The following is an 11594-nucleotide window of genomic DNA, read 5'->3' on the forward strand; positions in this document are numbered from 1 at the left end:
TCCAAAACAACAATTGCAATATTGCAAGGTTTTACTATATCTTTCACCTCTAAGTAAAAATAAAATCACTATTATCTATTATCATTACCAAGGCTAAATAAATTGGGGAGGAAAGAAAAATATGAACCTGAAGATTCCATTAGGAAAATTCTGTTGAATAAAAGTTCTTCCCTAAATGGAAACAGTGTAAACAATGCAGCCAAGCAATTACTACGCCTACACTGACAATTTACTGGTGCAGAACATTGCAGATAACACTTGACTTTGTTCTGTGCTAATGTTGTGGACGGCTCCTACACACACTGGGTTATTGAGCGAGCAGAGCTCACTTCAGGAGGATGTGTCACCCCGAATCACCGTGACGACGGGGCATCAGATGTAATGTTCTTTTGAGCCACTCATCCCTTGTGTCAACTTTAGAGCTTGAATTCCTACAGGCAACAAAATGTGCTTCCTTTGTTTGCATCCGACTGGTTTTGTTGTTTTAGAAGTAGAATATCAAATATAGCTCTTAATATACCTTCTGTTGTTATTTTATTGTTGTTTTGTGTCTGTGCAGCACTTTATTCTTTCTGATAAAGTAAAAACACATGTTATGCAAGCCTTTCTTCATGGCTTTAATCAATTGTGATACCCCATCCCTTTGCATTGGCACCTATCTCGTATGTACTGTTCTTTATGATGAATTATTAAGTAGTCAGGGAAAGGCTTGTATTCAAAAACTAAAGCCAATCTGATCTTGTCACAATGAATAATAAATAATAAATAGCGGAAACTAATATTATAGTAGTAGTAACGGTTGCCTAAGCTTTCATAAGGATTATATAGAGTTGAAAGGATACACAAATATACGTCATTAATTGTATTTCTTTGTTTATCGAGAAATATTTGTACTGTTTGGTGTGACAGAAGTAAAAATACGGCATTCCAAGTCGAATTTCCCCAAATATTTCCCTCCATTTTGTAATTTTAAATGACTCTAGTTGACACAGTTGTATGGACATTCACGGCAGTACACATGGAAAACTGCGCCGTGTAAAAGGATACGACTATAAGTGTGCTTCCATCAATCATGCCGAGCCATGTTATTCATCAGCGCTGCAGATGGTGCCTCAGGAGTATCATATGTTTGGCTCCGTGTGCGTGGCTATGTGGCCGTAAACAGCCCCGGGACAGGTCAAAGCCCGGGGTCACTGGGTCACGACCGTACAGCGTAACGTCTTCAATAATTCAGCTGCAGGTTAGAGAAGTCTTTTTGTCCATAAGCCCTGGGACGATTCTTTCCTATTAAAGATTCATGGCACATAGCAAGACACATTCTTAATCACCCCTTTTGTGTCCTTTAGTTTCACTGTTCATGCACAGGGCAGAAGTGGGATGTCTTTCACCACTGTAATTTAAGAATGTCTTTGTTATTCATTAAAGTAATAAAACTCTCATTTCAAGCCACTATTTCATGCCACTAAAGCTAGTTTGAGGTATCATATCAGATCTAAAACGGTGCTATAACACAAGTCCCAGGAGTAGAGCATATTACATGATAACCTCCATCAAATGTCTTGGCTAAAGTTAGTTTCTCATGTTCATTTATGTTTACATGCTTTGTACTCGCTGGTAATGGGTGTCCTTGCCTTTGGTGAATGGCCTTTTAATACCAGTTATAAGTAGGTAAAGTAAGTACATTTTATTTGTATAGCACCTTTCACAGACAAAAGTAACAAAGTGCTTCACAAAACACAGAATAAAACGATAAAAAACAAAAAAATTACAATATACAGTAAAATCAGCCGCTAAAACAAAAGCAATCAAAAGGATTGACTAAATAAGAAGGTTTTAAGCTGACCCTTAAAAGCAATAACTGAGCCCAGTGACCGCAGGGAGTTATAGCCATTCGTCACTGCTCTGCGAGGCCCCCAGTCAGGTGAGTCGCCCATACAAAATGTACCTCTCTGTGCGTTCTGCATGGGCCCCCAAACTGCCTCGATCTCCTGGCGCTTCTGCTCAGACCCCGCAGGGCTATGGCTTCCCTCAGTGTAAAATGACTAATGTGTTTTTCTCTGGGGGACACTGGCGCAGAGCTTATGTAAAGTGTGATGAGTGGGCACGGTGCAGACATCCGTGCGAGCGCAGCCATTTGAGGCGCTGTGTGGATGCGGTGCCTCGGCCGGTGAGTCTTTCTGGAGATCGCTCGTCTTCGCCCCCGCACTCTCCAACACACTCGTGCTCATTTGTCAGCCATGTCCTACACCTGCACCAGGATTACTAAGAACTTCACTGAAAAGACCATTTGACTGTGAATACAAATGCAAAATGTTTCACAGTTTGTACAGCATTATGAAATATATAAATGAATGTACATTTATTGATTTCATACTGTAAGGTCATAATCATACATTAAAGTGTGCGATATGTCGATTTCACCTCTCCACCTACAGCTATGATGCCCTCATGTAAAAACAAGCTGGGGCCTCATCGTTCATTATTTTTAATAAGGAAGAAGGCTGGAAATGGCAAAAGCCCTGTTACTATAATATGCCTGTCCTCACTGTCCTCACTGTCCTCACTGCCCTCACTGTCCTCACTGCCCTCGCTGTCCTCACTGCCCTCGCTATCCTCACTGCCCTCACTGTCCTCACTGTCCTCACTGTCCTCACTGCCCTCGCTGCCCTCGCTGCCCTCACTGTCCTCACTGTCCTCACTGTCCTCACTGTCCTTACTGCCCTCACTGCCCTCACTGCCCTCACTGACCTCGCTGTCCTCACTGTCCTCACTGTCCTCACTGCCCTCACTATCCTCACTGTCCTCACTGTCCTCACTGCCCTCACTGCCTTCACTGCCCTCACTGCCCTCACTGCCCTCACTGCCTTCACTGCCCTCGCTGTCCTCACTGTCCTCACTGTCCTCACTGCCCTCACTGTCCTCACCCCGCAGTCTAATCCTGGCTCTGTTGCAATAATTAACCTGCAAATGTCATTTCTTTACTTTAAAAATGCTGCCCTTCTATGTCCTTTTTGTCGCTGTAGTATCAGTGTCACTTTGTCCATCTTCTTTACCAACACTCTCAGACTAAAGCATACAAGATAAATTAAACATGTCCAAGCCGGGAGATATTGACTGCCATGAACTACAGGTGACATTTTACCACTGAAGCAATTAGTGGCGCTGTGGGATTTGTACGGTCTTTTGTACCGTGTGCGGTTGCAGATTGCTATCTAATACCACCTCTCTCCCGTTTAAGTGCACCTGACAAACAAGCGTCGTAGGAAGTGTATTTCAGTGTATTTCACTGAAGCAGGATGGCAAGCTTTTCCATTTTCACGGTTTTTTATGTTTAGGCAAAGACTCTTTTGTCCTCTGCATGTGGGCATATCTGCAATTACACTGTTTGACCCCAACAGTGTAATTGCAGATATGCCCACATGCAGAGGAATTTCAGTCTGACCTTTCTCAAGTTCATGACCAGAACCAACTTGCATAAGATTTGAATATAAATGTAATCGTTTGATAACAGTATGTTAATATTTCTACAGCAGATAAATATGAATTAATGGTATACTGTTTTGAGGGTATTTAATGTATTTGATTTAGAATGATATTGTTTTTGTTTTTCCTTTCATTATTAGTATATTTTCTTCCGTTCACGATATGGTATTGGAGGTATACTAGCCTTTATAAGCTTATTTATTTACTCAAACAGCAGCTGTTAGGAGAACGTGTGCTGGGAAGGGCTGTAGGTGTTTTCTGTTTACTGTTTTTTCCCATTGATTTTTAAGATGCTCAACTAAAATAAATGAAATTGGCACGGAGAAAGACGCACAATTCTGGTTTAGTTAGAGGCACAAACACTAAACAGCAGCCAGATATTTGAGAGGCAATAAGAGCTTAATTATGTAGCCAACTTGTGTATGTGAAATGTCAGGATGTGTCCTTGATGTGTGAGGAGCTAATGAGGCGGGCATCTGGAGGACGACTCGCTCACTGAGATGGGGTCAGCGCATGGAGGTGGAGTGCAGGTGTATTTTAGCTGAGTGTGAAATGCAGCAACGACAACAGAGGCGGCCGCGGAGAGCGCTGTCATGGCAACAGCTGATCTAAGTTGAGTTAGGATTTTAGGTCAACTTGACGCTCTTTTCTGAACGTGGCTTTAACTTAAGTTTGAACTAAATCTGTGTCAATCAATGTAATTCACAAATTGTGTCAGTAGTAAAATGTCAAACTTGATTTCATTACAAGGAATTATCTCAATACTCGATACGATATTTTATTAAAGAATTAAAAAAAAATAAACTACACAAAATAATAGTACTTACTTGGTCTAGTCATCTTATACTAGTTCTGATCATTCTAAACCTCTTCACCATTTGCTGTGGTGTTTCCCTGATAATAAAGGATAAAATATATACATTATCATGGCCCTATATGCTTTTTCAAGGTAATTTATTATGTGTACATTTCCATACTGACTTAATTACTTCTGAGTTGTTCCTATAAGTAAACTGAAAGATAATCCTCATCCTGGCATTCTGTTGGGAGAAGAATATTTACGTGTCTGTCACTTCCAAAGGTCTGACCTGCGCTCTGTTATGAAATAGATGACAGTTATTTTTAACCGCTGCTTCCTGCAGGTAACTCTAGCCTCCAGAGCAGCAGCTTGGTGTGGGACATGCTGCGTCCAGACCACTGCGACCCACCTGCTTCTGACCTGTGTCCTGCAGGGCCCAGTGAGGGACTATTTGACCTTTCAAAATAGTAGCATTTCTAAGATCGTTCATTTTCCTTTGTACATTTTCTAAGACTTAGAAGAATTATTTCACAATGCAGGTAAGATGACTTGAATGACATGCAATTGCTGACAACCATATTATCAATGTCATGAACACTTAGATATTAGAGGATAATTAAATATGTATCACTTTTCAATTGCTAACTTGTAAATATCTCCTTTCAGACAAATATCTCCCACAGTATCAAAGGGTTTGGTCTAAATATAAATCCACAGTAACTCTTCGCTGGTTGCATGTTATTCTCATCATCTTACACTTTGTATAGTTTGTGGAGCTGGAGCTGGAGGAATCTTTATCGCAGGATTATTGTAACTGTAAAAGTTGCAGTTGCAAGAAGTAGATAGTAATAGAAGTCCTGCAAACTGCATTGTCCATGTCCAAAACATGGTTATGTTCCAGTTCTTCTTAGTGGTGTTGGTACAAATTAATATTGTAACAAATTTGCTTCTCATGCTGTCAACAAACTTTGTATGTCAGATTTAATATCTTGTATGTATCACCCCAGAATGCTGACATTGATCTTTATAATCAATTGCGTGATCACTTTCCTACTTCTTATTCACACTGTTGCCCAGAACATTTAGCTTTAGCTCATATGTCACTGTAGTCCCTCATTCGTCCAGGAGTGTGCCATTGCAGAAAAAGGTTCAGTTGTAGTCATCTGGACTCTTCGACTCTCATCCAAGAGTCATTGTCAATCTGTGAAATTAGACTCTGAACTCAGATATTTAACTTGGAGGAGAGAGAGTGAGCCAGGGACAAAAGGGAGACTAATAGCCCATTAAATGACTGATAGTAAACAAGAGGCTAGCTTGATAGAAAACAAAGAGGTTGAAACAAACTACTTTTGTCTTTTTTCAACAGGAGGGCCCGCCCGGTGGGCAGGGCTTACCACAGAATAGGATAAATATCTGAGTTCCCGGTCTAAATTTGCAGATTGACTCTTGGATGACTTTCTAAAACGAGTCCGAATGACTACAACTGAACCTTTTTCTTTAGCTCATATGATTCGACCATTGTCAACTCAAATCTATTTTCCACAAGACAGAAAGTTAATCAATCACATTATTTTTGTCCAAGATATTACTGATACCTTCTTCACCTGCCAATGATCATAATGCTGTCTGTTCATACAGCTTTCGTCATCAACAGTGCTTGTTCTCCTGAAGAAAGCACTCAGTATCATATTAAAGTCAATTTTATTGTTATAGGCTAATGGACTATGGCTGTATAAAAGGCCTGTCCTCGTGCACATGTTGTGTAAGTGTGTGTTATATGAGCCCCATAAGCAGTTGGGTTTAGGCTTAACAATAAGCGCCATGCCTCAGAGACCAGTGCAGCTGATGTGATGGAGTTTTTGTGAAGCACTGGCTCATGCTGTATCCTCTGTCTCGCTGCTGACTGACATCGCCAAAGACCTGCACAAAGCCATCTGCGTCTCAACTCACATACCAGACGCCACATATATGTTTGAAGTCTTTGCACGTGCACCCTTTTATTTTAGGAGCCTGTTTAGACATTTACTGAAATGCTATTCATACATGTTGAGATGTTCGTGTGCTGAATGCTGTAACACATATTTCTATAAATTGCATGTTAATGGAGAAGATTAGGGTTCATGACTATTATGGGATTTCGTGCTTTACGAGGCTCACAGAAGCATTGTCAGCTTTTCTAACCACTACAGATCCAGGCCTTTGTGAATTATCTCAGAGCACAAGCTTTAATTTCACTGCTTATTCAGGGTCAATTAGAGTGTGTGATTGCAATTGTATTCATTTACTTTTGGGTTGTTGCCATTGAAAGGATTTGACTCGCATAATTTCTGTCACATTGTCTTTTCTGCTCCTCTTTCACTCATCTTTGTTTTTTCTTTGTTTGTTTCAGGTATCTGACCCACTAGTTTGACCCCAGCCCATAGCTTGAAGGCGCACTGAAGGAGGGCCATGGCGGTGTGCCCGAGCCAAGATGTTTCCTGGACACTGGCGATACTCTTTATCCTGGTAATGATTGTGGTGTCACCCTCCGTAGGCCAAGGATGTCCCCAGCGATGTGACTGCGTCTCAAAGGTCAAGACGGTGTCCTGCAATAATAAACGACTGACTGCGCTCCCAGAGGGCATTCCTTCAGACACAAAGATCTTGGACCTGAGTGATAATAAACTTCCCTGGGTGGAACATGGGGACCTGCTCGCATATCCTCGCCTTGAAAAGCTGGACCTAAGTGACAACATGATTAGTGTGCTTGAACCCAATGCATTTGCAAGTCTTCAGAATCTGCAGTTTCTGTCTCTTCGGGGAAACCAATTGAAACTGGTGCCCATGGGAGCGTTCTCACGTCTTACCAACTTAACGTCATTGGACCTCAGCGGAAATAACATTGTAATTCTATTAGACTTTACTTTCCAAGACCTAAAAAGCCTGAAAAATCTTGAAGTTGGGGACAATGATCTAGTTTATATCTCGAACAAGGCATTCCTAGGTCTGGTAGGCCTTAGAGAACTGACAATTGAAAGATGTAATCTGACTTCGGTGTCAAGCCAGTCTTTGTCTTACCTGCATAATCTTGTGACTTTACGGCTTCGCTACCTCAGCATCTCTTCCTTAGAAGATCAGAACTTCCGTAAACTAGGTAATTTGAGGGGCTTAGAGATTGACCACTGGCCCTTTTTAGAGCACATCTCCCCTCACAGTTTGCAGGGTCTTAACTTGTCCTGGCTGTCGATTACACACACCAACATCACCTCTGTTCCCACCTCGGCCCTGCGCAGTCTGGCCCACCTCACCATTCTCGACCTCTCCTATAACCCCATCTCTGTGCTGGAGTCCTGGGCCCTGCGAGACCTTGTCAGACTGAAGGAGCTGCATTTAGTCAGCACTAACCTTGTGACAGTGCAGACATATGCACTGGGCGGACTCAGACAAATCCGCCTCCTTAACTTCTCCACGAACAGCCTGGTGACCTTAGAGGAGGGGGCTTTCCAGTCCGTCAACACTCTGGAGACAGTGCGTTTGGATGGGAATCCTTTAGCCTGTGACTGCCGCTTACTGTGGATCCTCCAGCGCAGGAAGACACTAAACTTTGACAGTGCTCCCCCGGTGTGCATAACCCCTGTGGAGGTGCAAGGCAGGGCTCTCTCCGCTTTCTCAGACTCAGCTCTTTTTGAACACTTTACTTGTCAAAAGCCCAAAATCCGTAACAGGAAACTGCAGCAGATATCTGCCCGCGAGGGACAGGTGGTCTCCTTCATTTGCAGAGCAGAAGGTGAACCAACTCCTGTTATTTTCTGGATCTCTCCTCAACGCCGCCGCATCACCACAAAGAGCACAGGACGCCTCACTGTTTTATCAGAAGGCACATTGGAAATACGCTATGCTCAAGTCACTGACAGTGGGACCTACATCTGTATAGCCAGTAACGCAGGTGGAAATGACACTTATTTTGCCACTCTAACTGTGAGCGGGCTGCCTCTGGATGCAGCTCTTATGGCAAACCGTACCTACTACACTGGGGACCTGAACGACACAAATCTAAATGATACTAGGGTCTTTTTAAAGTTTACTCTTGATCTAAAGACCATCCTCATATCCACAGCCATGGGCTGCATCATGTTTTTAGGAGTGGTCTTGTTCTGTTTTATTCTACTGTTTGTGTGGAGTCGAGGCAGAGGGCAGCACAAAAACAACTTTTCTGTGGAGTACTCCTTCAGAAAGGTGGATGGGCCTGCGGCCAGCGGAGGACAGGGTGGGGCTCGAAAGTTCAACATGAAGATGATATGAACTGACCTTTTTTAACAAAACATGTTTACAAGCTTTGTCAAGCTACAAACATAAAAAAGAAAAACTTTAGAATCACTTTTTTATCTAATGACCTTTTACATAATGTATTGATATAACATACTGGGACTTGTCACACCGAAGGGGACATTACTAGTCTCAAAATATTAGACTAAGCAACAAAACCTATAAACATATATTTACCAATATATTTAACATTATGGATCATTTGCCAACAAACCATAAAAAATAAGTACGGTAGTTTTTTTGCTTTTCCTTTCATGTGTTGCCATCATAGTCAATCTCTCCAAATACATTATTTTATTATGAATTGGGTGGTGCTTCATAAATGCCAAGGACTTGCCAATGTTTATTTGAAACATTGAACTATTCCATTATATCAATGCTTCATCTTACAATCATTATATTCAGGACTTTGGTACCCCGGTAATTTGTCAAATAACTAACAAACGTTTGTAGTCTAACACTGCCAAGATCAGTCCAAAGCACCACTTGAATGCGTCAGAACAAGGGAACAATAGCCACATCCGCAGTTTGGACGATCATTAAACAACATGAAGCGCATTGTCTCTGTTACCGTTATCTTTATCTGTAATATTTCTCCTTAAATGTTCATATATGTAGATATTTGTAAATTGTTATTTATCTTACTCTCATGATAAAGAGGTTTATCTGTACAGTTAAACATCTATTTTGTACTTATTGAAAATTGCACAATTATTTGTGGTTGTTTTTCAGTCGTGTTGAGTAATCGGATTGAAGTAAATCTCTAGTTAAAGATGCCTTTTCAAAACTATTGCCATGATTCCCAGAGCATTTACCCTCTCACACTTTGCTTTTATCAGACAGAAATTGTACTGAGACATGGCGTGTCCCAGAGTGCTCACATCCCATCATGAGGAGCACATGTCAGGCTTCAGGACACACCGCACACCGAATTTAACTTTGTAGGAACAATCAAGTTTTTTAATTTATTGATTTGATTGAGGGTAATGAGTTAAGATGATTCTTATCCAGGCTACACTCAAAGACATGTTATTTATTATATTATTTACATGTTCAATAATGAAGCCAACATGAGATAACATTTTCCCTTTTCCACATTGATCACGTTAAGAATACTTAAAATATCTATCTATTTTTATCTTTTGGCATTTCACCTAATTTTTCTAGTCCTGCTATGGCCACTGCAGGCTCTTAGGTGCTGTTACACTGCCCCCTAGTGGTTGAAAGACAGTTCCCCAATGCTGAGCACAGTAAACTAAAGCATACCAGTCTGTAAAGACCATAGCATCATTCACAAACATATTTATGTCCAATATTTAATTAAACGTATCTAATGATACAACACACTTTATGTCCATCCATCCATCTTCTGCCGCTTTATCTGGGGCCGGGTCGCGGGGGCAGCAGTCTGAGCAGGGACTCCCAGACTTCCTTCTCCCCAGATACTTCCTCTAACTCCTCCGGGGGGATCCCGAGGCGTTCCCAGGCCAGCCGAGAGACATAGTCTCTCCAGCGTGTCCTGGGTCTTCCCCGGGGCCTCTTCCCGGTGGGACATGCCTGAAACACCTCCCGAGGGAGGCGCCCAGGAGGCATCCGGAACAGATGCCACCTCAGCTGGCTCCTCTCGACGTGGAGGAGCAGCGGCTCTACTCCGAGCTCCCCCCGTGTGGCCGAGCTCCTCACCTTATCTCTAAGGGAGCGCCCAGCCACACGGCGGAGGAAACTCATTTCGACCGCTTGTATCCGCGATCTTGTTCTTTTCGGTCACTACCCAAAGCTCATGACCATAGGTGAGGGTAGGAACGTAGACCGACCGGTAAACAGAGAGCTTTGCCTTTCGGCTCAGCTCCCTCTTTACCACAACGGTCTGATGCAGCGACTGCATCACTGCAGCCGCTACACCGATCCGCCTGTCGATCTCACGCTCCATCCTTCCCTCACTCGTGAACAAGACCCCGAGATACTTGAACTCCTCCACTTGGGGCAAGGACACTCCACCCACCTGGAGAGGGCAAGCCACCTTTTTCCGGTCGAGAACCATGGCCTCGGATTTGGAGGTGCTGAGTCTCATCCCAGCCGCTTCACACTCGGCTGCAAACCGTCCCAGTGCATGTTGCAGGTCCAGGTTTGATGGAGCCATCAGGACAACATCGTCTGCAAACAGCAGAGATGAGATCCTGTGGTCCCCAAACCGGACACCCTCCGACCCCTGACTGCGCCTAGAAATTCTGTCCATAAAAATTATGAACAGAACCGGTGACAAAGGGCAGAGTCCAACATGCACTGGGAACAGGTCTGACTTACTGCCGGCAATGCGAACACAGCTCCTGCTCCGGTCATACAGGGACCGGACAGCCCTGAGCAAAGGGCCCCGGACCCCGTAGTCCCGGAGCACCCCCCAAAGGACACCCCAAGGGACACGGTCGAAAGCCTTCTCCAGATCCACAAAGCACATGTGGACTGGTTGGGCAAACTCCCATGAGCCCTCGAGCACCCGATGGAGGGTATAGAGCTGGTCCAGTGTTCCACGACCGGGACGAAAACCACTCTGCTCCTCCTGAATCCGAGGTTTGACTATCGGTCGGATTCTCCTCTCCAGTACCTTGGAATAGACCTTACCCGGGAGGCTGAGGAGTGTGATCCCTCTGTAGTTGGAACACACCCTCCGGTCCCCCTTCTTGAACAGAGGGACCACCACCCCGGTCTGCCAGTCCAGAGGCACGGTCCCCGAACGCCACGCGATGTTGCAGAGACGTGTCAACCAAGACAGTCCTACAACATCCAGATACTTTAGGTACTCAGGGCGGATCTCATCCACCCCCGGAGCCCTGCCACCGAGGAGTTTGCGAACAACCTCAGTGACTTCAGCTTGGGCGATGGATGAGCCAGCCTCCGAGTCCCCGGTCTCTACTTCCTCTTCGGAAGACGTGACTGAGGGATTAAGGAGATCCTCAAAGTATTCCTTCCACCGTCCGACGACATCCCCAGTCGAGGTCAGCAGGCCTCC

At 43.8% G+C, this 11594-nt stretch overlaps 1 protein-coding gene across 1 annotated transcript in view; it reads left to right on the forward strand.

Moving 5' to 3' along the window:
- The window catches only part of lingo3a (leucine rich repeat and Ig domain containing 3a), a 29180-nt gene extending 19582 nt beyond the window's left edge, over window positions 1–9598 (forward strand). The window contains exon 2 of the mRNA XM_072438766.1: window positions 6672–9598. Within this exon, the coding sequence (XP_072294867.1) occupies window positions 6731–8563 (1833 nt within the window). The 5' untranslated portion in view covers window positions 6672–6730 and the 3' untranslated portion in view covers window positions 8564–9598. The remainder of the gene's footprint in view (window positions 1–6671) is intronic.
- Window positions 9599–11594: the final 1996 nt, after the last annotated feature.

This window comes from Eucyclogobius newberryi, unplaced genomic scaffold (genome assembly GCF_026437365.1).
Source record: "Eucyclogobius newberryi isolate DKJ021-1_F unplaced genomic scaffold, fEucNew1.0.hap1 SCAF_9, whole genome shotgun sequence".
Taxonomy (NCBI): Eukaryota; Metazoa; Chordata; class Actinopteri; order Gobiiformes; family Gobiidae; genus Eucyclogobius; species Eucyclogobius newberryi.